Below are 26,059 nucleotides of genomic sequence, written 5' to 3'. Positions count from 1 at the left end.
AATTAATCTCTTCTCTTACTTATCCAAAATATAATTTAAAACTTTTTCTTTAGCAAACAAATATAATCCCAATCTAATCTAGCAGATAAAATGACCAGGACAAAAAAAATACAAATTAACAAATTAAAGTCCAATCTTAAACATCACTATATAATCCACTACCCCAAAAGCAAGTAACAATCATCATTTAAAAACAACATTATCATTTCCTAACTTTTTTTTTTATTAAAGTACAACTTTTTCTGTCTTCTTATATTTTTGTCAAATCCTTCCACTATTGTTTAACCCTTTCTCCTAAAAGTAATTATTACGCAGTTTGAACCTCGATTTTCTCATTATATAATCTTTATAAGAAAAAAAAACTTAAAATATACCGTTTTATTTTTTAAAAAAAGTAAACTGTATAAATAATAAAGAAATTAATAAAGAAAACAAGTCTAGAGACATTTTCAACGACTAGATTCAGCAGAGATAACCGAATGTTCAGAATCAAATTGCAAAGAAACAGAGAAGAGAGAGAGAGAGAGAGAGATGCCTTCAAGACAAAACCCAATCCTCCGACCAAAACCATTCAACAACAACAGAACAAGAGCTCTCTTCTTGATCCTCACAGTCTCATCCTCTCTCCTCATCTTCTTCGCACTCATCTACTTCATCTACCACCTCTGGTCATCTCTCCTCAACCGCTGCTCAAGAACCATCCCTTTCTTCGACGTCGCCGCCGACGCCTCCTCCTCGTCGTCACCGTCGTCAAAGCTCCAGCTCTTCTCTTACAAAGAGCTCAAGCTAGCGACCAACGACTTCGACGAAGCCAACGTGATCGGCAAGGGCGGCTCGGGGACAGTCTTCAGAGGCATCACGAGAGACGGGAAGCTCTTCGCGGTGAAGAGACTCGACAGCCTCTCTCTCCAGTCAGAGGCCGAGTTTCAGAACGAGCTGCAGATCCTGGGAGGGCTAAAATCGTCTTTTCTCGTGACCCTTTTGGGCTACTGCTTCGACGAGAAGGATCACCACCACCACAGGTTCTTGGTTTACGAGTATATGCCCAACAAGAGTCTCCAAGAGCTTCTTTTTAATGAAGATGGTGGTGGCTCGTGCTTGAGCTGGGAGAGGAGGTTTAGTATCGTTCTCGACGTTGCGAAAGCGCTCGAGTTTATGCATTTCGGGTGTGACCCACCGGTGATTCATGGAGATATTAAGCCGAGTAATGTCCTTCTTGATTGTGAGTTTAGGGCAAAGATCTCGGACTTTGGTTTGTCTAGAGTGAAAGTGGAGGAGGAAGGAGGTTATGGGGTTGGTGTTGATCTGTTCAGTCAAGAGCTTTCTGAGAGCACTCCTCAGACAGGCGTTGGTACTCCAACGCATCATCATGAGGTTGTTGATTTCTCTCTTGCTCTGCAAGCTTCCTCGTCTTCCAAGAACAGCAGGACGAGCCGTAACATCAAGGCGATGAACTTAGCTATGGAGGAAGGCGAGGGGAGAGGAAAAGAGGTTGAGGAGAATGAGGAGATGAATGTGAGTCCTAACTCGGTTCTTGATTTGGGGAAGCAATGGGGGAGAGATTGGTGGTGGAAGCAAGAGGGAAGTGGTGAGTTGTGTAGTAAAGATTACGTCAGGGAATGGATAGGGAGTCAGATTCACAACAACACCGAGGAGAATCCGGATTGGGATAATGATGAGAAGAAGATCACCATTAGCACTACTCCTGAGCTGGGAGTTTCTACTAGGACAGTAGATAAAGCAGAGTCTGGTCTGAATGAATCTAGGTTTGATACTCTGCAAGAGAAGTTTGCAGAGGAAGAGACACACAAAAAATCGAAAAAGCATAGGAACATGGAGGAATGGTGGAAAGAGGAAGAACATAACAACAAAAACAAGATCAGAGTCTTGAGAGTCAAGTTCAAGAACCGTCTAAGAGTCCCACATTTTCGTTACTGCTTCCACGGTAAAGGCGAAAACACCGTGGAAGACCGAGGAGAAGGAGGAGAAGCAGCTGCTGGAGAGTTCAGCTTCAGAAGAGGATGGAGAAGGAAAAGCAGCAGCAGCAGCAACAACAAGAACAAGAAGAAGAACAAATCAATAGGGAGCGAGATGTGGAGTGGAGACTTGTTCAGCAGAGAGCTAAGCAGCACTACGAGCATGAGAGGGACATTGTGTTACATAGCGCCAGAGTACGGAGGAGGAGGTTGCTGTTACTTGATGGAGAAAGGAGATATCTACAGCTTCGGAGTACTGATTCTAGTGATCATCTCAGGTAGGAGGCCTTTGCACGTCCTTGCATCGCCGATGAAGCTTGAGAAAGCCAACTTGGTGAGCTGGTGTAGGCAGTTGGCTCAGTCAGGGAACGTTCTTGAGCTGGTGGACGAGAGATTGAAGGATTTGTATAACAAGGAAGAAGCAGGACTGTGCATTAACTTGGCTTTGGCTTGTCTGCAGAAAGCGCCTGAGTTAAGGCCTGATATTAGTGAAGTTGTGAGGATCTTGAGAGGTGAAATGGAGATTTCAGCAGCTGCTTTCGAGTTTTCGCCATCGCCTCCTGCAAAAATTTATGGCAGTAGATCAAAGCGGAGAAGCTAAAACAGAGAGAGCATTGCAGAGTATTATTAGTTCTGATTTTTATGTTGGTGTTTCCTTTCTGAAAATTGTTTGAGTGTAACTTAAAAAGAGGGTTCTATTGAGAATTGTGCTATGTTGTAATGTTTGTAAACTCCATCAAAACGCAGAAGAATGTATATCAAAATCATAGTTCAGCTGCAGTTTCTAATTAGGACATTTCTCAATTGCAGTATTGAATGAAATGCCTAAAACCCCCCAAAGTGCATGCATACTCTCAATGATAACCAAGCAAGAAAAATTAAAAAAGCAACTAAGCAATAGATATTTAGCTTGCCAGCTGCAACTAAAGTAAACTAGTCATAAATCAAAGGGTCCCATAACTTTTCTTTATGGAGGAGAATGATGGTGACTTGAAATGTGGCATGCAAATTTGCAACATTTAAAAAAGAATCCAAGGGCCATATCAATCAACATGGTTCATGAAATCACGAGTAAGTAAATGAGGTCATATCAATCATCATGGTTCATGAGAACCTAAATGACACATATGAGTTTTATAAACAAAACAAGGACAAAAGAACACAGAAAACGACAAAGCTGGACCATGGTTCATGAGAACCTAAATGAGACAGATGACTAGATGAGTTATATAAACTAAACAAAACAAAGACAAAAGAACACAGAAAACGACAAAGCTGGACAGTGAGAGAGTCCTAAAGATCTAGCTTTCAAAACAAAGCGAGCTCAGCATTTGCCTGTTAGAGTGGTCTGGTTCATATCATAATAACACATCGAACTCAAATTTCCTGTAGTTGAAGATGAATGGACGTGTAGTGCCAATAACAATCAAGAATCAATATAGTTTCTAACGTCTTTCATGTAAACCGGAAAGAGATTCCTGAATTAGCATTGCTTGCGACTGTTTAGCCCTGCAGTTTCATTGATATTATCAGGCTAAGCAAAGGTACGATCAAAAATATGGTAATCGGGAAAAGAGATTACCTAGAAAACTGCACAACGGATGCAGAGAAAGCATACGAAACCAAATGGAACACAGATTGCATGCATCACAGCTCTTGATGAGTTGAGACCCTGAGGCCTGAGAATCAAGTTTACTTGAGTGATAATTTCATCACAATCGTCAAGTCTTACCCCTATCAGATTCCTTTTTGCATACTGATCGTTGACCTCTATAGCCTCCTCGAGAACCAACTTTTTGAAGATCTTTCCTCTTGCTTTTTCTTACCCCCTTCACCTTTTGCTCCTCAAGAAGTTTCTGGAGCTTAGGATTACCTGGGAATCCCTTTGCTTCCATATCTAAGTATTTCTCTCTGGCCTTCTCCATCCACCCACATCTCAAAAGCCCTTCTACTATAGCCAAGTAAAGAGCAGGAGTTGCCGCTATCTCAAAACGACCCATCTCCGCCCAGATCTTCAAAGCATCCCCCGGTTGCTTCTCCTTGAATAACCTCCCAAGAATGAGGAGAAATGTATCTTCCTTAGGACCTAAACAAGAAGTCTTCATCTGTCCTAAAACCTCTAACGTTTGATCGTAATTCACACCTTCGAGGAACGCATGAAACGTATCAACCGTTGGACTTAGCTTCTCGCTTATCATGGTCGCCAACACATCCCTAGCTTCCTCAACCTTCCCCACCTCACAAAGAGGCCTTATCATCGCATTGTAAGTGTCTGTATCCGGCTTCAACCCTTCCTCCTTCATCTTCTCCACAAGCTTCACAGCTTCACCAAAGCAACTCTCACAAGTCAACACGTAAACCAAAGAGTTATAAACCTCAACCCCGGGAACAAACCCTCGTTTCTTCATCTCATCGTACAGCCTGAGAGAATCAAAAAGGTTTCCAGCTTTAGAAAAGCAAGAGATCATGTGACCGTAAGAGTCCTCGTTAGGGGTTATACAGTAATTCCCCATCTCTCGCCAAACCCTCTTCGCTTCAGTCACATCAGTCCAAACGTTACACCAGCCGTTAAGAATCACGTTGAATCCTTGGACGTCCAAGGGAAAGAGCTTCTTGCTAGCGAGCATGAACTCCTCGGCTTTTTCAATGTGCCCATGTCTACACAAGGCGTATAGCAGCCCTTGAAACGCTTCATCGTCAGGAATGTGTTTAAACTTATCCATGATATCGAATGTACGAATAGCTTGGCTTGTATCGTTAGCAGCAGCATACCTACATCAATGCCAGTTCAGTACCTTTCTATATCACACACAACCAATGTTCTAAAAACTCAGCTCTTCGAAGCGTCTAAGCGTCTTTAAAATCCAATTTATACAACACAAATCGATTTAACTATTTTAATTTGATTAAATCTGGTCTAATTCAATCTAAATTACCGTAAATAAGTAATATTTTTTTAAAAAAAAAATATACAAAGTTGTCTAGTTTATTTTTTTTGTGTGCGTAATTTTAATATTTCATCAAAATAATTTTATAATTAAATCTAATGTGAATATAAACGTATATAAAAATAAATAGATAATTTGTTCATGCCTAAACCTCAAATAATCTGCTTAACTGCTAGTACTCTATAAAGTTACACCTAACAATTTCTTGAACATTTGATCACAAATAAAACAAAAGGGGACTAGACTAACCTGTCCATCATGAGAAACATGGCCTTTCTAGTATCCCTGGAGACATGAAACATGTCACGGATCAGACACCAAGCTATGTTGAACTTTTGGTGATTACCCAACACCCATATCATCAAGTCGCAAGCTTTCTGATCATCACAGCCTCGTCTCTCTCCCCATTTGAAGGCTAGAAAGGCAAGCCTCCACTCCACTCTTAATCCCCAGATCAAAGAGTAGAAAGAATCATGATTGAGTTCAAAGGATGACTCCTCTAGAGAAGCCATGGCATCGGCCTCCGACTCGAGCTCAGAGACCTGTCTGACTAAATCAATCAAACCCTTCTCCAACGGAGCCACTGCTTTGTTGATATCAAACGTTTCGTGGATGACTTGGGTGGAGAAGCCATTGGAATAGAGATAATGTAAGATTTGAGAACGCGCACGACCTGTTCGATGGAATGCTGAAGAGAAGGTAGCAGATGAGTTTGAAAACGATCTCGACGCTGCGCGTTGAACAATCCAGAGCTGTGGCGTACGGGTTAGCTTCCTAGCAATCGCAACGATCGCAGCCATAGCTCATTGGGAGTGAGAGAGGTTTCGGAATGGTTTATTTGAAAAATCTGTTCTTTCGTTGGGTCTTGTGTGAGACACGAGGAAGATGATGGTTCCATTGTTAATGGGCTTAAGTAAATAAAAAGCCCACTTAAGATGGTCGTAAATCAAACACCTACCTGACTGATTCGTAGTTGTTGTCGGAACGACCAAGATGGGAAATGAGAGCAAGAAGAGCAATGGAGGGAGATAGATAATGACTCAAAGTTAAAAGCTTCATTCTCATGATATCCTATTCTAGAAACACTGTTTCCAATCTTGTGAAGGTCACAGATGATTTAAATAAAAAAGCAACAATAATTAGAAAATCTCTGGGGACAGTTATGTCACTCACAGAGGCATGAGCCTTCTACGTTTGTAGAACCATAGGAACGCCAAAAACACAAGAACCCCACAGACTCCGGTAATGGCCAAAACCCATTTAAATGCACCAGGCTGTTCAAAGAAATCTATCTCAAAATTCATCCCAAATACCCCTGCCACAACCCCAAAGATGGCCACAACAAACGTCGCTGTAGTCAGCAGCAGCTCAAACTGTATCAGCTGATTCCTCACGTTATCCTGCAAACACCACCATACATCATAGATTCTAAGCAAAAACAAAAGGTATAAAAGCATCATCAAGATTTGAAAAGGGTATAATATACCAATTGAATGTTGATGAAATCTTCAGTATCATCAATGTACTCCTTCAACTGAGAAAAACAGAGGATTAAACAAAGATAATGAATAAATTACAAAAGGAGTGGTGTTTTTTATGTTTTTACTGAGGTTAGCTTGTTGAGAGTGCTGTCAATGACGACAAAGTATGCTTCCAGCAACATCTCCAGCTCTTCTATATTCTCAGTTGCGCTTTCCGAGCTGCTTTTTGCACTGTCATGCCTGCTCCTCGCAATGCTCAAGCTTTTCTCAAGTCTCCTGGAACTAGGAGGAGAGGAAACAGGAGAGACCGGCGCAGAGAAAGAGAGACCATCGTTTGGTAAAGACTGATCACCATACAAAGATCCTTCCATCCTCTTCTTCTTCTCCGTTAGATACATCTCAGCCATATCCCCATCATCGTCCATCAACTGTTCAATCTCATCCCTCACCTTCTGAACTCTTCTCGTCAACGCCACGAGCCTGCTCTTAAGCCTACGCACACGCTCCAAGTTCAGAGTACTGATCTTCGAGGTAAGCTCGTCCAACAAAGGATACGCCTCGATCTCCAGCTCCGAAGCTTGGGAGTCAAGGAAGGTACAAGCAGCTTCGAGGGCGATCTCGAGAGCCCTAAACTCGAAAGGCAAATAATCAGGAGACGAGTTCTGAAACAAGACATTGTTATTGCTGTCTCTATTCCTCCTCCTGACGAGTTCGTTGCTGTCCTGACTCCAAACCTCGCCTACAGCACTCGCCTTGAGCCTCTGCTGGAGCTCGACCACGTACCGAAGCACGTAGCTATCCAAAGAGTTCAGCAGCAGAACCTCGTCCGCGGTGATGATACAGCGGATCTGCTCCAAGTTAACAACGATGGCCCTCTCTCTCCCTAAGATAGTCGAGGGATACACGAAGAGAGGATCGAGCAGGCGCAAGTCACGTGCCGGCAAGTCGCATCTGCGCATCATAGAGAACTTGTCGACCTCGATGACCTGCGTGTTGGCGAAAGTGTCGACGCGGATCCAGGACTTGAGACCTTGTCCACGCTTCTTGAGACCCGTGACGTCGACTACTCCGAGGAGAGGTTGTCTCCCTGATGCAGAAGGGCGTGACGCTGCTGCTGTGTCTCCTCTGAGGTTTATAGCTGAGGCAGGTCTTGGTGGAAGCAAACGCTCCTTGAGATCAGACATTGTTTTGCTAAATAATCAATCTCTCCAGATGCTTTAAAAAAGGAATTGACTTTTATTACAAGACTGTCTCGATATGATCAGATGCAGAATCAAGGAGATTCAAACCGATCAAGACCGATCTCGGTGTTCTTACTCTGTTCTAGACACAACTGTAATCAGGAAAAAAGACGAGAAAACGAGGAAGCGGGTCTCAGAGATTTTGATCAAAGATGGAATCTTTCGATAGAAAACAGGTCATACACCACAAGACAAGACAAGTATTGTAATCAGATGGATCGTGTCGGAACCATAAAAAAAACAGAGAAAAGATGATCACAGAGGTCTCTAATTATACAGAAAAAACCACACTTACGCATCCAAATTCTCGAGATGGGGGAACCCTTGACACCAGAATCGAGATTTTGCCTCCGAGAGTGACTTGGTTGGATTGGAATCTTAACTAATCTGATTGAGTGAATGCGGAAGAAGCAAAAAAAAAAAAAAAAAATCAAGCACCTTTAGCCCTTTGTTGACAACAATGAGGTTTAAAACCGAAATGCAGACCGGTTATTAACTGATTTTAGTTGGTTTAGACCGGTTTAACACTAAAACTGCCATTGATACCTTACCTTCTATGATATTAACCACTAGAAAAGTTCGGTAGAATCATTAATTGTGTCCAATTAGTTAAGCGTGACGACTAAGTAATTAATACGACAAATATCTTAGATTGAGATGATGACAACGTGCAATTTTTTTTAGAAAAAAATAATATTTTTTTAAATGATTGCAAAAGAAAATCAAAATTGACTTTTTATTTTATTTTTGTTTTGAGTTGTTGACATTTTTTCAATATAAAATATAAAGAAGCAAGTTGAAAAGAATGATGATTAGGTCTAACATTTGATTTAACAGAAATGAGATGACAACGTGCAATTTCTTTTATAAAATGGAATCTTTTTGGAGAAATTGCAAATGAAAATTAAAATTGACTTTTTTGGTTTGAGTTACCAGTTGAAAACAATGATGATTTTGGTCTAACATTCGATTTAACAAAAAAACAGAGAACTTGACCATGACAGTTTTAAAAGCAATGGTATTATTGCTTGCAGGTTAACGTTTGAGATTCACATGATTGGAGAAACTACTTTTACTAGATAATCACCCGCGCTACGCCGCGGTTTTTCTATAAAATTAAAATTATCACTACAATTTATTTTGATCTTTAATAAATAAAATATTTCCCGATATTGTAAACATAATATTTCTTAAACATTCACATAGGTTGCATGAAAATTCAGATATAGATACGTTTCAAAAAAGTTTTGGAATCAAAATCTTTTGGAAACTCGTAAAAACTCATTAGAAACTCGTTTTTGAAAATTGTATTTTAAAAACTGAATGGAGACTTGCGTTTCCACTTTAGAAGCTTGTAATTTTGTTTTGGAAATGTGAAAAATGCTTTTTAAAACAAATTTTGTAACTTGTATCTTTATTTTGAGTTAAGCTACTCAATATTTAAGTATTGGATATCTGCTATTTTAAAATTTTGATATGATTTTGATGTTTAACTATTATATTTTTTTCATTTTTATATACTTAACATAAAATTGTTATTTGTCAATTTTTATTCTTTGATATACTAAACAGAAAAATAATTGTACTCATATATCAGTTAATTATATATGTATATACATATTAATTATTAACATTATCATTCTTAAAAAAATAAATCATGTTTCCGTGTTTCAAAACGTCTCGTTTCTGCGTATTCATTTCCGATTCCATGCAACCTAGAATTCACATCATAACTATTGTGGTTAGAATTAACTAAATTGCACTGTTTTGATTTTTGAAAATTTGAATTAACCAAAAGGCTTGAACTATAAATCCAAAACTATTTTGAGTGTGTTTCTTTAGTAGCTATGTTTATTTTATCTAAGTTTAGGTTAACTCTTAAACTTACACAATATTTACAATTCAATACCAAAAAAAATTAAATAAATTATCTTTGATTATGAAAAATGACTAATTATTTAAAAATCGAATTCATTCTTCTTTTAATCCAAACTACTTCCTATAATCTAGCTTACCAATAAATGATACTATAAAATTTAATTAAGTTTACACCTTAGTATCTTCCTTTTTTACATTCCTTTATAAACGGAAATATAAATATATATTTTCAATTTCAGACTGATTATAAACTTTTTATAACTAATATAATAAATAGATACGAAATATGTGATTAAAATCAGAGAGTACCCATGATTTCTGTAATATCTATTTTCATAATTTTAATAATATATATTGGTAATTAGTTTATTCATTTAAAATTTTAGCATAATATTTTTTAACCATCTGTAGTTAAATTTCCCATTATTTAATGAATAAAAATAAAAACTAAAATAATCAATTTTATAACATATAAATAAAATACAAATTAATCTGTTAATATATTATTGGTAGTCTATTTTAATATAAATAAAATATAATTATTTATAAATATGATAAAATAAATATGATAAGAAATATAGATGATATAATTGATGGTATAAAAACAAAATATAATTTTTTATGTAACAAATAAAAATTTATGTTTTAAAAAATAAAACAATTATATAATACATATAAATTATAAATATATTTTAATAAATTATAAAAAATAACTTAGTCGTAAAAAATGAAAATAAACATCTGTACGGTTACACGGTTCCAAAAAAATATATTTGTGCGGATATACATGTTACATTCTAAAAATATGGATGACATCACAATGCAAACTATAAAATTATTGTATTTAGAAGTATCATATTAAATAATTACTTAAATGGATAAATTTTAAAATATATATTATCTTTAATACAAATGATTATTTATTTATAAAAAAGTAAAAACAAAACCCGCCCGGGTGCGCGGTTTCGGTTCGGTACTTGTCGGATCTGAATAATTTCAGATATATCCAAAATAACCGTAGAAAAATCGATTCCAGTTTGGTTTTAGCTATTTTTATCTGAATAGATCTAAAATGAGTGTTTTTACCAGACTTATTTGAATACTCGAATCAATTATAAGAAAATAAAACTTATAAATATCAAAACTCTAGAATTAAATAAAAGCAGACTTGAATAAATTCACAAGAAAATAAAACCAGTCTTGAACAAACTAAAATCTCCTTTTATTTAATGAGTCTACGAACTAAAGTTCGTGTAGTCGTTCGGATCTCGGGTGATACCCGATCCGACTTGATATCCGAAACATAAATGAAAGCATATTCAATCAAGTATTTCATAATATTCGGATCTGATCTAAAACTCGATTTTTTGGATCGGTAGCTGTTTTGGATCGGTAGCTGTTCGAAACTTTGGGTCCGGGAAATATGGCTATGCCTACTTATACATACATTGTTTTTATGATAGTAACGCTTAGGGCTGGGCAAAAAATCCGAACCCGAAAAACCGAACCAAACCCGATCCAAAAAAGTAGCACCGAATCCGAACCGAAATTGATTAAATATCCGAACGGGTTCAAAATTTTGGTATTTAAAGAACCGAAACCGAACCCGATCCGAACCTAAGTATTGTGGATACCCGAATGTATCCGAAATAAATTTATATACTTAAATATATACATTATTTTATATATAATGTATATTAAAAATATTAAAAATATATAAGATACCTTTAAGTTTTCCAAGATACTCGAAAAATATATGCAAATAGTCAAAAGTAACTGTTTAAATAGCTAAAGTATACTGAAAACACCAAAAATAGTTAAATATCTATTGATTTTTTATCCAAATATTCAAAGAAAACCAATTTATATGTTAAATTAAGATATTTTGACATATATGTTATGAAAATTTATATGTAATATATTATCTCTCTTATAGATTTTGAAAATTTTAAGTATATAATGGATTTTGAAAATTTAAAAACATTTTAAATGGGTTATCCGAACCCGAACCGAACCCGCAAAGATCCGAACCGAACCCGAACCAAAATTTAGAAATATCCGAATGGGACTGAAATATTTAACCCCGAAAACCCGAAACCCGAATGGACTGAACCGAAACCCGAATGGGTACCCGAACGCCCAGCCCTAGTAACGCTATCATTAGTATTCTCTAGTGCTCTCTAAACCGGACTCTCTTTCTTTTGACTTTGTTAAACACATTTCAGAAATCATTTACATTGATATCTCACCAGTCGTAATAATTGCTAAAAAACAAAAAAAAACATTTTTGGACGCCGTGCTTACGAACAATCTTTATCTGCATTTCTTAGTTGATTGGTAGTAGACCTGGTTCGTGTTCAACTGACTTGATGTACTACATAAATCTTTCACCTATATCCATTAAGTTAAAATGCATTCTTGAAGTTCTAAAAACATTTGGTAGAAGTTATATTAACAAAGCGATTGTAAGCTCTATTTCATATTACTCTAAAGATGTGTTGGTTCCAGAAACTATTCTTGTGAACCATAGGGAAAACTCTCTAAACCATGATAATAGTAGTAAAAATGAAAATAATAAATGACCAGTTTGACAATCGAGAAATTATGTTATTCTAGTGAGATAAATAAGAGCTCATAGTTTTAGTACAAGTATACGATATGCCGAGAACAAATTACCTATCCACAACCAAAGTTACCCAAAAGTTACTATATATTCCATTACCAAATGTTTCTGGGCAAAATTATATGTATTATATCTTAGTATAATTTATCAACCCTATCAGTGTTAAACACCAATTCATAGCAGCAGATATCTATCTTTTTCAAAAGGACAGTGAAACTTTAGCTAGAGGTAGGCGATCAAGCACATATACCACTTACATTGATCAACTTAACAGAATTTCTTAATCTGGTGAACATCCATGAAAATATGAGGTTGGATGTTAAACGTAGACGACGCATAGCATCTTCACCTACTTCCTGCAATGTACAAATCACTCTGGTGTTAATGGATTGCACAAACTCTGACCATTTTCACTGTACTTAATCCTGAAATACACTTAACACTATCATAAGAACAACTGCAGAGTCTCCACAAGATCCTGAAGTGATCTAAATCAATAAAGAAAACTAACTTTATGGAAAATAAAGAGAACACAGTATAAACTAATCTATCTTTGGCTCAGACTATTTAGATGCAGAACAAAGCATCATGTCTAACTGTATATCTAGATTCTCAGGAGGAAAGTATATTGTTTAAAGATTATTGATTGAATCTTTAACTTGGTGATTAGGCCTTTGGAGATGAAACGATTGACAGAGGAGATAGTTGCGGTGACTCGAGAGCGTCCATAAGCCAAACATCAAGGCCGTTAGTGGCGAGTTGTGCGATTCCTGAACCCATCTGACCAGCACCCACTACTCGAACACTATATCTGCCATTATCTTCCCCGATTCGCCGGAGATGGTAGGTAGTCTCTCTGCAAACTACAATTGAAAGAGATAAGTTCGTAAGCTTGGCTTGGTCTCTAATGAGCTACGAATAGGAGTGGGTGAGTAGTCGATTTGTCTAACCTTTGATGCTCTCCGGATCCGCCGCTGACACGACTACCTCCTCAGAAGAAGATGCTTCATCTTTGGCATCGTTCCTCATTGACAAACTGATCTCTCTCTCAATATCAAAAAAAAAGTAAAGCAGAAGACAAATCTCAGCCTGTTGTAAAATATAAGAAAACTATATAAGTCGATAGAAGTATATACCCAGAAAGTTATTGTTTAATGAATTGGTTCTCTTTGATCTCTTATGTGTCGATAACAAAATCTACATGTATTAATAAAATAATTTGATTGGATACTCAAGTTTTTTCAGTTATTGACATGTCTCTCTCACATGTCTCTAAAAATCTGATGTGTCAATACCAGGAGAGAAACTTGCTTCATTACTGTGTGGATTTACATGTTCAATTACAATTTCACTAACCTATTTACATCAGTTTCATATGTTATTTATGTGCATTCGAATTATTTTCTTCTTCTTCTTCAAGCTTCAAGCGTAAGGGTTGACGTGAGAAGAGTAGTCTCTTGTTCCTGCACCTTCCCACCCCATCCATTCCTCCCACGTGTCACAATCTGGATCATTCATTCCGTTGAATCCGTCGTCATACACATCGAATGGCTCATATTCCTCCGTTCCATTCATCTGATTCTTTATTTGCTTCAACACAATCTTCAAAAATACAAAAAAAAAAAAGATGAGTTTTCATATTAAAACAACAAAAGTTTTGATGTTTTCATAAAACACACACGCTCTTACATCGTAAGCTTCGTTGATTGTTTGAAACTGTACACCACAGTTGCTTCCTCTACAAACATCAGGATGATACTGCAAAACAAAAATGTCACATTTTAGAACCCCATATTTAACTAAAATGACGAAAAAAACGATGTAAGCATTAAAAAAGATGCCAAACCTTTTTGGCGAGTTGTCTGAAAGCTTGTTTGACCTCGTATTCAGATGAATCTGGTCGGATCTTAAGTGTCTTATAAGGATCCATTACAGAAGATGAAGAACAAACGACTCCAGTTCTGTTTATCATCTTCTTGTTCTTTCTTCTGATGTTATTTGATACGGATAGACCCGAGAACACGTTTCCTCCGATGGTTAAAGCAATCGTCATGTTTTGAACAAGACAGAATACTATGATTTACAGAAACAAACAATCTCTTTTGGGATTTAAGAGTAAAATGTATTTGTGATATAAGTAAATGGATTGGATAGGGCGGGATTATATAATACAAAGAGAGAGAGAGACGGTGACTTGGTCTGTTTTGTCATCTCTACGTACGTGTGTCCTTATCCATTTCCAAATGCAATTTACTATTTTTATAATCTTATCTATTCCTACCTTTTTGTTACTATTATTATATTTTTTTTTTAAGTTTGGTGTATTTTAAGATGTAAGCAAGATCAGTTTATTAGCTTTCCTAATCATGTTTTAGATACTGTTGGGCTGTAGACTATAAAACCATTGTAATTACGAGACTCCATAAACTTCTCACCGAAGTATTAACTTTGAGATATGTAAACATTAGTTATTTTTTATCTTTTATTTTTAAAGATTATGATACTGACATTTTTTTAGAAAACAGAAGACTGATATTTTTTTTGCGTTCTTATCCAAAATAATTTGAAGAACAAAAATACAAGAAAGATTCTTTCGCAATTTGATACTTTTCACAATTCAAAATATCTCATGATTCTCTTCAATACACGCAACACAGATTTTTTATATTTTTGTGGATCGCATTTATCTTTTATGATTTAATTCAACTGATATATTACACTTCATACAAAACTTAAGTTACAAGCATTATTTAGAACTTGATTAAGCAGACCATTGTATGTTTTCTTTGACATATGCTGTATTCATCGTATCTAGAAAACAAAGATCAAATTTTACTGAAAGGGTTATATTTTAAACTTGAAAACGTTTGATCAAAAAAAAAAAAAACTTGAAAACAATCATAGTAACAAAGAAGAAAACATTTCCGTTCACAACCTTTGATCGTCTTAGCTTGTCTATAGTCTCTTTGTTCATCAGAGCTTATCCAGTAACAGAACCAAACGACTGCTCATGTAAATTCAAGTTGAATAACCAACCAACACAAGAACTTGAAGATTTTTGGTTGAAACTGAAACAAAGCACCCTCTCAAGATCTTCTTCTTCGCTTCCTCTTGTCTCTGTCGCTTTCATCTGAACTAGAAGAAGAAGAAGAAGAAGACGATGACTCTGACTCAGAATCAGACTCGGAACCAGAACTGTCTGATTCTGATTCTGCAACTTGCTTCTGCTGTTGCATGATGAGTCGTGGCATGTTCTTCAGGTACTCTCTCAGATTCTCCGTGATGCCTCCGAGACCAATGGAGGTAAAGAAATTGATAGCAAACCTCGTGTTCTTTGGATTGTCTTTAGGGAAGATGGACTCAAGTGACTCCTGCATTGTTGGATCCTGAAGCCTCTCATTAAGCAGCTTAATCCCCAAATGTTCTGACAGTTCCTGCAACCCGTTTCAAACGTAGTAACCAAATCAACACAACTATAATACAATTAATGAGACAAAGAGCTCTGACACAGTGAAATGAGTTTCATGAAATGTGTTGTTGATTGATTTTAAGTTACCTGAAAGAGGATCTTAATGAAGATACGTGAGGATGAAGTTGTGTCCTCCTCAGTTAGCCGAATGTAGGCAAGCACATGCCAGGGAAGTGCATCTGTGCCCAGTAAATGGGCGAAGAACTTAGCCACATTACGCAGCTTGTTCGTCTCAAGCCGGTGGATCATGGAGTACTGCTGAACAAAACATTTCTCAAAATTCTCCTGATGGATTTTGTTGATCATACAGAAACGCTGACCCAACAAACCGTAGTAGCGCAGGTACGTTCTCTCCTGAGAGCAACATTCCAGAAGCATTATGCATAGTTCCATCTGCAAAAATTGAATTGGATAAGCATTGTGTACTTCCCAGCAAATCACAACACAGAGTATTTTGGAAAAAGTGTTACCTCTTGGCCTGGTTCGAGTTTAATTTTAAGCAGCTTGTGACCTGCTTCCTCAAAATCAACGCTAGACATAATGGTCAGGTATATTGTCCTCCTGAGATTGACAAGATTAGTCTCTGTCTCGTCCCTTATCCTCATCTGTTCTTCATCTTCTTCATCAGACTCATCTTCATCCTCATCATTATCCTCTGAACTAGCATCAGAGCCATCTTCATCGTCGGACTCATCATCACCAAGTAATTCCTTCTTCAGCCCCTCGTACTTCTTTTCGTTCTCAATGAAGTCAGGATCAGGTTTGAAAACATCTGCAACCAGAAGAGAATAAATAGAGAGAGATTTTAAAATTAAGAGCGGTTTTACTAATACTAAAAAGCAACTTATCTCTATAGAACCATGTGTGTTAGCAAGCTTACCAAGAGAGGTTTCAGGATTTATTTCGTCATCAATAGATATATCATGTGAATATTTTTCTTCCACAAGATCCAGCTCAGGACGAACAGCAGGATGTCCCTGAAAGTAAACCAATCACACAATTTTATGAGTAATATGCTATTTTTGAAAACAGCGCATGGTATCATCTCTGCAACAACCCATAATATCAGAACAAAACTCAAACAAGTTCTATCTCTCGCTTGCGCAGTATATTTACCTGAAATTTCGCTTTCCTTATAGCAAAGAGCCCTTCAATCAAATACTGAACTCTCTTATCTATCTCTCCCTCGTGCAGTATACCACGAAAACGCTCAAAAATCCCTGTGTTAACAAGTGGAAGAGCTTAGAAACACAAATAAAAAGGAAGACTTGTGGCAAAATAGGAACATGCATGCCTATATGTAAACATGGCTGAAGCGTGAAGTGAATCGCTTTGATACACAACCAACTTTATCTTTCAACAAGAGATTAACTAGATTATCTTAGCAGAATATTGATTGAGTTGTGTAATAATTTGATGTATCAGGTGGAAATACAAGCAGTCTATAGTTTCTCAATATGACAGAAAGAAGAGGTTGAAAGGATTTTTACCATGCAATCCTTTTGGTGTAACGTCCTGAAGCATAGCACCACACTCTGTAACGAATCCAACAGCCACCTCGACGCTGTCATCAGAGGGGTTTTCAAGAAGTACAGTGACTAACTCAAGTGCAATGATTTCCTCAGCCACTTGCTGGTTCACTAGATGTGCTATAAACTTCACAGCAGCTAGCAATTGTGGCTGACAAAACAAAAATGGAACACACAAAATGCATTAATAAGACTTACAGAGAGTCAAAAATGCATTGCAAGAAAAAAAAAGACAAACCTTGTCATTACGCTTATACGCTCTCTTAAGCTGCAAAACGACCCTCTTCAGTAAAAGTTCAGCAACTTCAGGGAACTTGGCGTTGATAACAGCGACCAAAGCTGCAAAGACATCAGTGAATCCAGGAGACGCCATCTGAGACTTCATACATGAACGGCAGAAAAGCCCTCTTCCTCTGATGAGGTTCTCAGCAAACAGCTCAGGTATTATGTTCTTGATGTTACTCGCATTGACTTTGTTCACCAGCCCGTTAATACTTTTACGGAGAGCGTCCCATGTAAGACGCTGATACTCTACGCTGCTCTTGTCATCCACCTCCTTCATCATGCGTGCTAGCTTGAATGGAGGGATATAAACTCCACCAGTTTTCCCTAGAGCCGTAGCGTTGCTATCAGAAGGATTGAGTTCTGGCAGCTTGGGCTTCGCAACTTCACTCTGAGCGTCCTTTCTCAACTTGTCTCTTTGAGTATCATCATATCTATCGCTCTGTCGCCTCTCCTTTTCATCTCTACGATGCCTATCAGACCAGTCTCTCTCCCTACGATCCCTCTTTAAGAGACCTTCATTACCTCTATCGGTCCTCCTCTCTCTCCCTCTTCTAATCTCTGCATCAGATGCTTGATGATCTCTACGTTTCCTCTCACTTTCTCGCCCACCTCTTGTACCCTTTTGCCTGCCATCTTCTTCTTCATCAGAAGGCTTATCAGCTACGACCCTACTACCCCTATGACTCCTCTCTCTGTCATGCTTCTCCCTGTCTTTAGGGCTTGTCTTCCTTCCTCTTGTTTCGTAATCATCATCCAAACCTCTACGAGTCTTTCTTCCATCTCCAGTACCCTTTGAAAGATGCTTCTCATCTTCTTCTTCTTCTTCTTCATCAGAAGTGGTTGTTGCTCTAACTCTATCCTTACTTCTTCCTCTACTTGCCCTCCTCCTCTCAACACCAGTATCATCATCGTCAGAACCAGAGTCAACTTCTCTTCTACCTCCTCTATGATGATGCTTCTCCCTGCCTTTGGGGCTTCTCTTCCTTTCGTAATCATCTTTAGTATCCTTTTCATCTTCCAAACCTCTACCAGTCTTTCTTCCATCTTCAGTACCCTTTGAAGGATGCTTCTCATCTTCTTCATCAGAAGAAGAGCCTGCTCTTCTAACTCTATTCTTACTTCCCCTCCTCTCAGAACCAGAGTCTTCTTCTCTTCGATTCTTTCTCGACCGCCTAGCTGATTCCTCATCTGAAGAGCTGTCTGCTCTCACCTTATCTCCTCCACGACCGATCTCGAGATCTCTTCGCGAGCCCTTGCGGTCGTCATCATCAGAAACCCTAACCCGACGCCTCTCATCTGGGCTTCGATCTCTTCTCCTCCTCCTCACTCTCTCCTCTTCCTCGTGCCTACCCATAGATTCTAAGCTGAACCTAACAACGAATAAAGTAAGAGCCTTTTAGCTTTATCCTACGAGGTTGCCTCCCAAGATCTGAATCTCTGAGCCAAAAGGGATCAAGACTGGGGATTTTGTGTGTGTGTTTTCGATCTTGAGGCGGCACGATGTGTGGTTGGGTCGATGTGAAGAAGACTAATGGGCCAAGGCCCAATTATTATTGACGGGTTTTAATATAACTGAGCCCGTGCGTGCTTTTTCCCACCGAGATCGCGTGCAAGAACAAGTTCAGCTTCTCTCTCTCTCTTTCCCTCTTCTATGTTTCTAGTTTTCTCTGTTTTAAATAGAAACTTTATCTTGCTCAAGAAAAAAATAAAAGAGAGAAAATTATCAGCTGATAAAGCCATTTAGCTCTCTGAGAACTGTTTCATCAAAAGTCTCTGGTTCAGATATTTAGCTTTTATTAGTAGTCTTCATCTCTCTGTGTTGCTTGGAAAATCAAAAAGGGAATTATATTAGCGTTTGGATGTCAAAACATTAACGGCTTCGACTGAAGCATCTGTGAACCCGGACATGGATGGTACCGGAAGCTACTATGGAGATCACACCACATAAGAATGATACAAGAACAGTGGAAATCTAAGAGTTGTCTAAATGGGAACCAGTGAGTCATACTAGGAAATCTATAATGTATTTCGTCCTAACTATTAGGAAGTTTCTCTTGGTCAATGTCAGATGTTGAGCACTTGTTTCCTTTTCAACACGGTAAGAACTTCAATAATGATGCATTTGCTTTTACGACCGGTGTCGCTGTTTGTGAATGTATCTTTTTATTTTATAATCAATGCCTCTGAATGTGTAATCACGGGTCTCTTTTGTGTCCAGAGACTCTACTCGTCCCATTACATAAAAATACTAATTTCATAATCAATTAAACATGTGTCGTATGTTTGTATATTAGTTATTTGATGAGTTTACCTAACCTTCAGTTCACATGGGTACTCTGACCGTTGACCAATTTTTTTATAACTTGGCACTGTGATCTACAACTTTTACAGCGAGGCAACAATATTCAAATTAACACTGAATAATTGCCAAGTTTCGTGCACAGTATTTAGGCAGAACATGAGGAGACCAAAAAACATTGTCAAAAGATATAAGAAGCAAAAAGAAAAAAAATGAAGAGCAGCAGTCTTTACTTTTGTAGTAGTATTCTACTCTTTCTACTAACAACAACAAGAGCTCAAAAACTTGACCTTACTTCAAGTTCATGTAAACGTACCTGTGGAGGAATCTCGATTCCTTACCCGTTCGGTATCGGACCGAAACACTGTTATCTCAGCGACTGGTACGAGGTTGTCTGTAACAACACCTCCGTCTCCGGGGGCAAGCGTCTAGCTTCTCCGTTCCTCTCTAAGATCAACAGAGAAATAAGGATCATCACTCTTCGAAACAGCTTCGACAGTATATACAGCTCCGTTGACATAAAGTTCCCGGTGACTTCCTCGGGCTGTTCCAAACGAGACGAGAAGCCTCTTCCTTTGAACCTCACGGGTAAAGGAAGCCCCTATTTCATCACCCAGTCGAATAGTCTCGGCTCGCTAGGGTGCGACACCAGAGCACTGGTTACCCACATCGAGTCTCAGATCATAGGATGCAAATCGAGCTGCGCCAAGAACAAAAGCCGCATAGACACGATCTGCGGTGGTTACAGATGTTGTCAGGCGATGATCACTGAGGATAGACCGCAAGTGATCGGTGTTGACTTGGAGAGCACAACTCAAAAAGGGAACTGTAAAGTCGCTTTCTTGACTAACGATATTAACTCTATGGCGAATATTTCCGAGCCGGAGCAAATCTATAGTAATGGGTTTACTCATATCGAGCTCGGATGGTACTTTGATGTATCAATTCCTAAGTCAGTGGATGCAGAGGGCTGTGTGTTTGGGGATGGTAGTTATAACGTGAACGCTAGCTGTGTTTGCGAGTATCCTTACTTATCTGGGTTTCGTTTCAGTAACTGTTTCTGCAATAGCGGTTACCAAGGCAATCCGTATCTTCCTGGTGGATGTAAAGGTAACATCTTCATTTCATTTTGGGGTTTACTCTCGTTAATTTAATTATGCATCTGTTGAGTTGATTCTGATCCTCTTTTTTTCTTTTTTGTAATTGTTATTAAGATATTAATGAATGTGAGGGAGAATTAGGACGAAGCAGGTGTGGAGAAGAACACACTTGTCGGAATGTCCCTGGATCGTTTAGATGCATGCCTAAAGAAACCGGGAAGATCTCGCCTATGCTATTTGGTGAATAATTGGAGTTTCTTAAAATTAATTAATATTCTCAAGTCACATAACATAACAAAAAGGAGTGATTACTGATCTTCATGTTTTTTTTTATCGTTGTGTAGGTCTTGTTCTAGGTTTTGGACTATTGTTCTTGGTTCTTGGAATATGGGTATTGATCAAATTCGTCAAGAAGAGAAGGAAGATTATCCGAAAGAGGGAGTTCTTTAAACGCAATGGAGGCTTATTGTTGAAACAACAACTAAGTACATCAGGAGGTAATGTGGAGGCGTCTAGGATATTCAGCTCTAAAGAACTTGAGAAAGCGACCGATAGCTTCAACAAGAACAGGGTTCTTGGACAGGGAGGTCAAGGCACTGTCTACAAAGGAATGTTGGTAGACGGACGAATCGTCGCTGTGAAAAGATCTAAAGTTTTGGACAAAGACAAAGTGGAGGAGTTCATCAACGAGGTTCGTGTTCTCTCGCAGATTAACCATAGAAACATTGTGAAACTCATGGGGTGTTGTCTAGAGACAGAGGTTCCTATATTGGTTTATGAGCATATTCCAAACGGAGATTTATTCAAGCGGCTACACAATGATTCTGATGATTACACAATGACTTGGGAAGTGCGTGTGCGAATTGCCGTGGAGATTGCAGGAGCACTTGCTTACTTGCACTCGGCTGCTTCTACTCCGGTCTATCACAGAGATGTCAAAACCACAAACATACTCCTGGATGAGAAGTATCGAGCCAAGGTGTCGGACTTTGGTACTTCGAGATCTATAAGCTTAGATCAGACACACTTGACGACTCATGTTGCAGGTACTTTTGGATACTTGGATCCAGAGTACTTTCAGACTAGCCAGTTCACAGATAAAAGTGATGTTTATAGTTTTGGTATTGTCTTGGTTGAGCTTATAACCGGAGAAAAGCCGTATTCTGTTGTGCGGCTTGAAGAAAACAGAGGGCTTGCATCACATTTCATCGAGGCCATGAAAGAGAACAGAGTTCTTGATATCGTTGATTCTCGGATCAAAGAAGAGTGCAAACCGGAACAAGTATTGGCTATGGCTAAACTTGCAAGGAGGTGTTTAAGTCTAAAAGGGAAGAAGCGTCCAAGTATGAGAGAGGTTTCCACTGAGATTGAGACGATCCGTTCATCACCTCAAGATTTAGAGGTGACTATCGAAGAAGAAGAGGATGAAGAAGAAGAAATGTCGATGGAGATTAATATAGATGATTCATGGACCGTGGACATGACTGCTCCAGCATCTCTCTTTGATTCATCACCTAAGTTAGATGTTGAACCACTGGTTCCTCAACGAACGTGGTCATGATGTAATCTAGCAGGATTGCGATGGTGCTCCAAAATGTTGTTTAGTTTTGTGAGAACAAAGATTTAATATTCCACTCTACACTCAAAGTAGGAAAACATAATGTTCTCAAAAACCTTTCAGCGTTACATTCCATTACAAAGATTCATTTGTACAATAATCATGGAATCATCTTTTGGGACATAAATTAATAAAATTTAGTCATTCTAAGTTGGATCGATTAAAAATATAATATCTAGCCCCTGTGACAACTGTTTTATTAAACTCTCTGGTTCAGAGGTTTAGCTTTTATTTAGTACTGTAGTTTTTATCGTTCTGTGTTGCTTGGAAAAGAAAAAAAAAAAATCAAAAAGGTATTTGTATGTGCGTTTGGAAGTCAAAGCCTTCGTATCTGCAGCATCTGTGATTACCCGGACAAGGTAACGGAAGCTAAAAAAGGAGGTCACACCACAGAATGACGATACAAGAACAATGGAAACCGACAAAAAGTAGGGAACTGGGAACCAATGACCACAACACAGAGCTACAGTCATGGAACAACACTCCTATTGAGCCTTCTTTGTTTACGCCTGGTGTCGGTGTGTGTGAATGTATTATTTATTTTATCACGGATCTCGTTTGTAATCCATCCATAGACTCTGCACTTACCAATACGTAAAAATAATTTCATAATCTAACAGACATGTGGCGTTTGTTTATATTTTAGTTATATTTGATGAGTTTACCTAACCTGCACATGGGTTCTCAGCCGTTGGCTAGGTTTTTTTATTACTTGTCAGTGTGATCCATCTACAGGGAAGCAATATTCAAAGTTAACACTGATAATTGGCAACTTTCAAAGTAACACAATATTTAGGCGAAACACAGACATGAGCAGAAAAAACATAGTCAAAAGAAAATGAAGAGGGAGAGACTTTACTTTAGTATTCTACTACTAACTCTGTTCATCTTCAATGTCCCTTCTTTGTTAACAAGAGCTCAAAAACTTGACCCTTCTTCAAGTTCATGTAAACGTACCTGTGGAGGAATCTCGATTCCTTTCCCGTTCGGTATCGGACCGAAACATTGTTACCTCAACGACTGGTACGAGGTTGAGTGTAACACCACCTCCACCACCTCCCTCCTCTCCAAGATCAACAGAGAATTACTGAAGATCTCACTTCGAAACAACATGGACAGTACCCAAGGCGTCGTTCACATAAAGTTTCCGGTGACTTCCTCCGGCTGTTCTGAACGAGGAGACGAAAAGGCTCCTCCTCCTTTAAACCTCACCGGTAAAGCAAGCCCGTTTTTCATCACCAACTCGAACCGTCTCGTCTCAGCAGGCTGCGACGCCACAGCATTGGTCACCGAACTCGATTCTCAACTCATTGGATGCAAATCGAGCTGCAGTGACAGGAACAAGAGCGGCCGAGACGAGTTCTGCGATGGTTACAGATGTTGTCAGGCGATGATCACGGCGGAAAGACCCCAAGTGATCGGCGTTGACTTATCAGAAAGCTCCTCCGGTGGCAACAACACAACAAGTCATTGCAAAGTCGCTTTCTTGACCAAGGAGAATTACTCTCCCGCGAATGTTATCCAGCCGGAGCAAATCTATGGTATTGGGTTTAGTGTGATCGAGCTTGGATGGTTCTTTGATGCTTCGGAGGTTACTCAGCTAGCGAAGCCAGTGGGTTGTCTTAATTTGACGGATGATTATCATGACACGAGGGAGTCGAGCTGTGTTTGCGATTATCGTTACGTGTCTGGGCTTGGTTACCGTAGCTGTTTCTGCAATGAGGGTTACGAAGGGAGTCCGTATCTTCCTGGTGGATGTACTGGTAAGATCTTCATCTGATTTGGTTCAATGTGGTTTTATTTTATTTTATTTTATTTTGTTGGATCTGCTGATTTGATTCTGCCTTCTTTTTTTTTGTAATTGTTGTTTAGACATTGATGAATGTGATGGAGAAATAGGACAAAGTAGGTGTGGAGGAGAAACTTGTGTGAATGTCCATGGATCGTACAGGTGTGTACCCAAGGAAACAGGGAAGATCAAGCCTATGATTCTAGGTGAACCAATAGAGTTCTTTATCAAGATTCTGAAGTCACATAACGTAGTAATAGGAGTGATTCTTTTTTTTTTTTCATTGTGCAGGTCTTGTTATAGGTGTGGTATTGTTGTTCTTGGTTCTTGGGATATGGGGATTGATCAAATTCGTTAAGAAGAGAAGGGAGATTATCCGAAAGAGGGAGTTCTTTAAACGTAATGGAGGTTTACTGTTGTTGAAACAACAACTATCTACAGAAGAAGGAGGTAATGCGGAGACATCTAGGATATTCAGCTCTAAAGAGCTGGAGAAAGCCACCGATAACTTCAACAAGAATAGGGTTCTTGGACAGGGAGGCCAAGGCACTGTCTACAAAGGAATGCTGGTAGATGGACAAATCGTCGCTGTGAAAAGATCTAAAGTTTTGGACAAAGACAAAGTGGAGGAGTTCATCAACGAGGTTCGTGTTCTCTCGCAGATTAACCATCGAAACATCGTGAAACTCATGGGGTGTTGTCTAGAGACAGAGGTCCCTATCTTAGTTTATGAGCATATTCCAAATGGAGACCTATTCAAGCGGCTGCATAATGATTCTGATGATTACACCATGACATGGGAAGTGCGTTTGCGAATCGCTGTGGAGATTGCAGGAGCACTTGCTTACTTGCACTCGGCTGCATCTAATCCGGTCTATCACAGAGATGTCAAGACCACAAACATACTTTTGGATGAGAAGTATCGAGCCAAAGTGTCGGATTTTGGTACTTCGAGATCTATAAACATAGATCAAACACACTTGACAACTCATGTTGCAGGTACTTTTGGATACTTGGATCCAGAGTACTTTCAAACTAGCCAGTTCACGGATAAAAGTGATGTTTATAGTTTTGGAATTGTTTTGGTTGAGCTTATAACCGGAGAAAAGCCTTACTCTATTGTGCGGCTTGAAGAAAACAGAGGGCTTGCATCACATTTCATCGAGGCCATGAAAGAGAACAGAGTTATTGATATAGTTGATTCTCGAATCAAAGAAGAGTGCAAACCGGAACAAGTATTGGCTATAGCGAAGCTTGCCAGGAGGTGTTTAAGCCTAAAAGGGAAGAAGCGTCCAAGCATGAGAGAGGTTTCCATTGAGCTTGAGAGGATCCGTTCATCACCTGAAGATTTAGAGGTAACTATCGAAGAGGAGGAAGAAGAAGAAGAAGAAGAAATGCCAATAGAAATTAACATAGACGATCCTTGGAGCATGGACATGACTGCTCCTACATCTCTCTTTGATTCATCGCCTAAGTTAGATGTTAGACCATTGGTTCCTCAACGAACATGGTCTTGATGGAATCTAGCAAGGTTGCTGGTGCTCCAAAATGTTGTTTAATTTTGTGACAACAAGGATTCAGTGTTCCACTCTACATTCAAAGCAGAAAAACATAATGTTCGCAAGAACCTTTCAGCATTACATTCCATTACAAAGATTCAATTATACAATACTTACTAGGTAATAATCCGTGCCTTGCACGGGATGAGATGATTAATTTCGTTATTGTTAAGATATAAACCAGTAGATCTGTTAAGTCTGGATATTGGTTCGGTTTTAGGTTGCTGCTTTTTTTTAATCTCGTAAAATATAATTACAACTTGA

At 38.6% G+C, this 26,059-nt stretch overlaps 7 protein-coding genes across 7 annotated transcripts; 3 read left to right on the top strand and 4 right to left on the bottom strand.

The window, feature by feature from the left end:
* Window positions 1-434: 434 nt before the first annotated feature.
* Window positions 435-2,764, top strand: LOC108842632 (putative receptor-like protein kinase At1g80870). Its single transcript, XM_018615612.2, has one exon. The coding sequence runs from the start codon at window positions 532-534 to the stop codon at window positions 2,575-2,577; it is 2,046 nt and encodes a 681-aa protein (XP_018471114.1). The 5' UTR covers window positions 435-531; the 3' UTR covers window positions 2,578-2,764.
* Window positions 2,765-3,012: 248 nt separating this feature from the next.
* LOC108842633 (pentatricopeptide repeat-containing protein At1g80880, mitochondrial) lies at window positions 3,013-5,804 on the bottom strand. Its single transcript, XM_018615613.2, has 3 exons — window positions 5,174-5,804; window positions 3,559-4,748; window positions 3,013-3,485 (listed from the first exon to the last, which is right to left on the bottom strand). The coding sequence occupies exons 1-2, from the start codon at window positions 5,722-5,724 to the stop codon at window positions 3,698-3,700; spliced, it is 1,602 nt and encodes a 533-aa protein (XP_018471115.1). The 5' UTR covers window positions 5,725-5,804; the 3' UTR covers window positions 3,013-3,485; window positions 3,559-3,697.
* A 156-nt stretch (window positions 5,805-5,960) lies between these two features.
* Window positions 5,961-8,103, bottom strand: LOC108819595 (magnesium transporter MRS2-10). The gene is made up of 4 exons (XM_018592655.2): window positions 7,942-8,103; window positions 6,531-7,738; window positions 6,411-6,458; window positions 5,961-6,324 (listed from the first exon to the last, which is right to left on the bottom strand). Exons 2-4 carry the CDS (start codon window positions 7,587-7,589, stop codon window positions 6,094-6,096), a joined length of 1,338 nt encoding a protein of 445 aa, XP_018448157.2. The 5' UTR covers window positions 7,590-7,738; window positions 7,942-8,103; the 3' UTR covers window positions 5,961-6,093.
* A 5,464-nt stretch (window positions 8,104-13,567) lies between these two features.
* LOC108830606 (chaperone protein dnaJ 8, chloroplastic) lies at window positions 13,568-14,295 on the bottom strand. The gene is made up of 3 exons (XM_018604206.2): window positions 13,994-14,295; window positions 13,837-13,905; window positions 13,568-13,749 (listed from the first exon to the last, which is right to left on the bottom strand). Exons 1-3 carry the CDS (start codon window positions 14,198-14,200, stop codon window positions 13,570-13,572), a joined length of 456 nt encoding a protein of 151 aa, XP_018459708.2. The 5' UTR covers window positions 14,201-14,295; the 3' UTR covers window positions 13,568-13,569.
* Window positions 14,296-14,957: 662 nt separating this feature from the next.
* On the bottom strand, window positions 14,958-18,922 carry LOC108842043 (uncharacterized). The gene is made up of 7 exons (XM_018614848.2): window positions 17,384-18,922; window positions 17,107-17,296; window positions 16,733-16,836; window positions 16,497-16,593; window positions 16,087-16,388; window positions 15,704-16,009; window positions 14,958-15,581 (listed from the first exon to the last, which is right to left on the bottom strand). The coding sequence occupies exons 1-7, from the start codon at window positions 18,782-18,784 to the stop codon at window positions 15,234-15,236; spliced, it is 2,748 nt and encodes a 915-aa protein (XP_018470350.1). The 5' UTR covers window positions 18,785-18,922; the 3' UTR covers window positions 14,958-15,233.
* A 965-nt stretch (window positions 18,923-19,887) lies between these two features.
* LOC108842044 (wall-associated receptor kinase-like 22) lies at window positions 19,888-22,466 on the top strand. The gene is made up of 3 exons (XM_018614849.2): window positions 19,888-20,839; window positions 20,944-21,069; window positions 21,174-22,466. The coding sequence occupies exons 1-3, from the start codon at window positions 19,942-19,944 to the stop codon at window positions 22,388-22,390; spliced, it is 2,241 nt and encodes a 746-aa protein (XP_018470351.2). The 5' UTR covers window positions 19,888-19,941; the 3' UTR covers window positions 22,391-22,466.
* An 819-nt stretch (window positions 22,467-23,285) lies between these two features.
* LOC108835977 (wall-associated receptor kinase-like 22) lies at window positions 23,286-25,827 on the top strand. Its single transcript, XM_018609187.2, has 3 exons — window positions 23,286-24,210; window positions 24,320-24,442; window positions 24,528-25,827. The coding sequence occupies exons 1-3, from the start codon at window positions 23,286-23,288 to the stop codon at window positions 25,751-25,753; spliced, it is 2,274 nt and encodes a 757-aa protein (XP_018464689.1). The 3' UTR covers window positions 25,754-25,827.
* Window positions 25,828-26,059: the final 232 nt, after the last annotated feature.

This window comes from Raphanus sativus, chromosome 2 (genome assembly GCF_000801105.2).
Source record: "Raphanus sativus cultivar WK10039 chromosome 2, ASM80110v3, whole genome shotgun sequence".
Taxonomy (NCBI): domain Eukaryota; kingdom Viridiplantae; phylum Streptophyta; class Magnoliopsida; order Brassicales; family Brassicaceae; genus Raphanus; species Raphanus sativus.
Note: the sequence above shows the minus strand (reverse complement) of the source record. Positions and strands in the feature narration are given on the sequence as shown.

Coding starts and splice junctions, on each gene's coding strand:
- LOC108842632 (XM_018615612.2), top strand. CDS start 532: ATGCCTTCAAGACAAAACCCAATCCTCCGACCAAAACCATTCAACAAC.
- LOC108842633 (XM_018615613.2), bottom strand. CDS start 5,724: ATGGCTGCGATCGTTGCGATTGCTAGGAAGCTAACCCGTACGCCACAG. Junction 4,749..5,173: donor ATGTTTCTCATGATGGACAG/GTTAGTCTAGTC, acceptor GCATTGATGTAG/GTATGCTGCTGCTAACGATA.
- LOC108819595 (XM_018592655.2), bottom strand. CDS start 7,589: ATGTCTGATCTCAAGGAGCGTTTGCTTCCACCAAGACCTGCCTCAGCT. Junction 6,459..6,530: donor CTCTCAACAAGCTAACCTCA/GTAAAAACATAA, acceptor TGTTTTTCTCAG/TTGAAGGAGTACATTGATGA. Junction 6,325..6,410: donor ATTTCATCAACATTCAATTG/GTATATTATACC, acceptor TGGTGTTTGCAG/GATAACGTGAGGAATCAGCT.
- LOC108830606 (XM_018604206.2), bottom strand. CDS start 14,200: ATGACGATTGCTTTAACCATCGGAGGAAACGTGTTCTCGGGTCTATCC. Junction 13,906..13,993: donor TCAGACAACTCGCCAAAAAG/GTTTGGCATCTT, acceptor TTTGTTTTGCAG/TATCATCCTGATGTTTGTAG. Junction 13,750..13,836: donor CAATCAACGAAGCTTACGAT/GTAAGAGCGTGT, acceptor GTATTTTTGAAG/ATTGTGTTGAAGCAAATAAA.
- LOC108842043 (XM_018614848.2), bottom strand. CDS start 18,784: ATGGGTAGGCACGAGGAAGAGGAGAGAGTGAGGAGGAGGAGAAGAGAT. Junction 16,594..16,732: donor TAAGGAAAGCGAAATTTCAG/GTAAATATACTG, acceptor GTTTACTTTCAG/GGACATCCTGCTGTTCGTCC. Junction 16,010..16,086: donor AACTCGAACCAGGCCAAGAG/GTAACACTTTTT, acceptor CAATTTTTGCAG/ATGGAACTATGCATAATGCT.
- LOC108842044 (XM_018614849.2), top strand. CDS start 19,942: ATGAAGAGCAGCAGTCTTTACTTTTGTAGTAGTATTCTACTCTTTCTA. Junction 20,840..20,943: donor TCTTCCTGGTGGATGTAAAG/GTAACATCTTCA, acceptor ATTGTTATTAAG/ATATTAATGAATGTGAGGGA. Junction 21,070..21,173: donor GATCTCGCCTATGCTATTTG/GTGAATAATTGG, acceptor ATCGTTGTGTAG/GTCTTGTTCTAGGTTTTGGA.
- LOC108835977 (XM_018609187.2), top strand. CDS start 23,286: ATGAAGAGGGAGAGACTTTACTTTAGTATTCTACTACTAACTCTGTTC. Junction 24,211..24,319: donor TCTTCCTGGTGGATGTACTG/GTAAGATCTTCA, acceptor ATTGTTGTTTAG/ACATTGATGAATGTGATGGA. Junction 24,443..24,527: donor GATCAAGCCTATGATTCTAG/GTGAACCAATAG, acceptor TTCATTGTGCAG/GTCTTGTTATAGGTGTGGTA.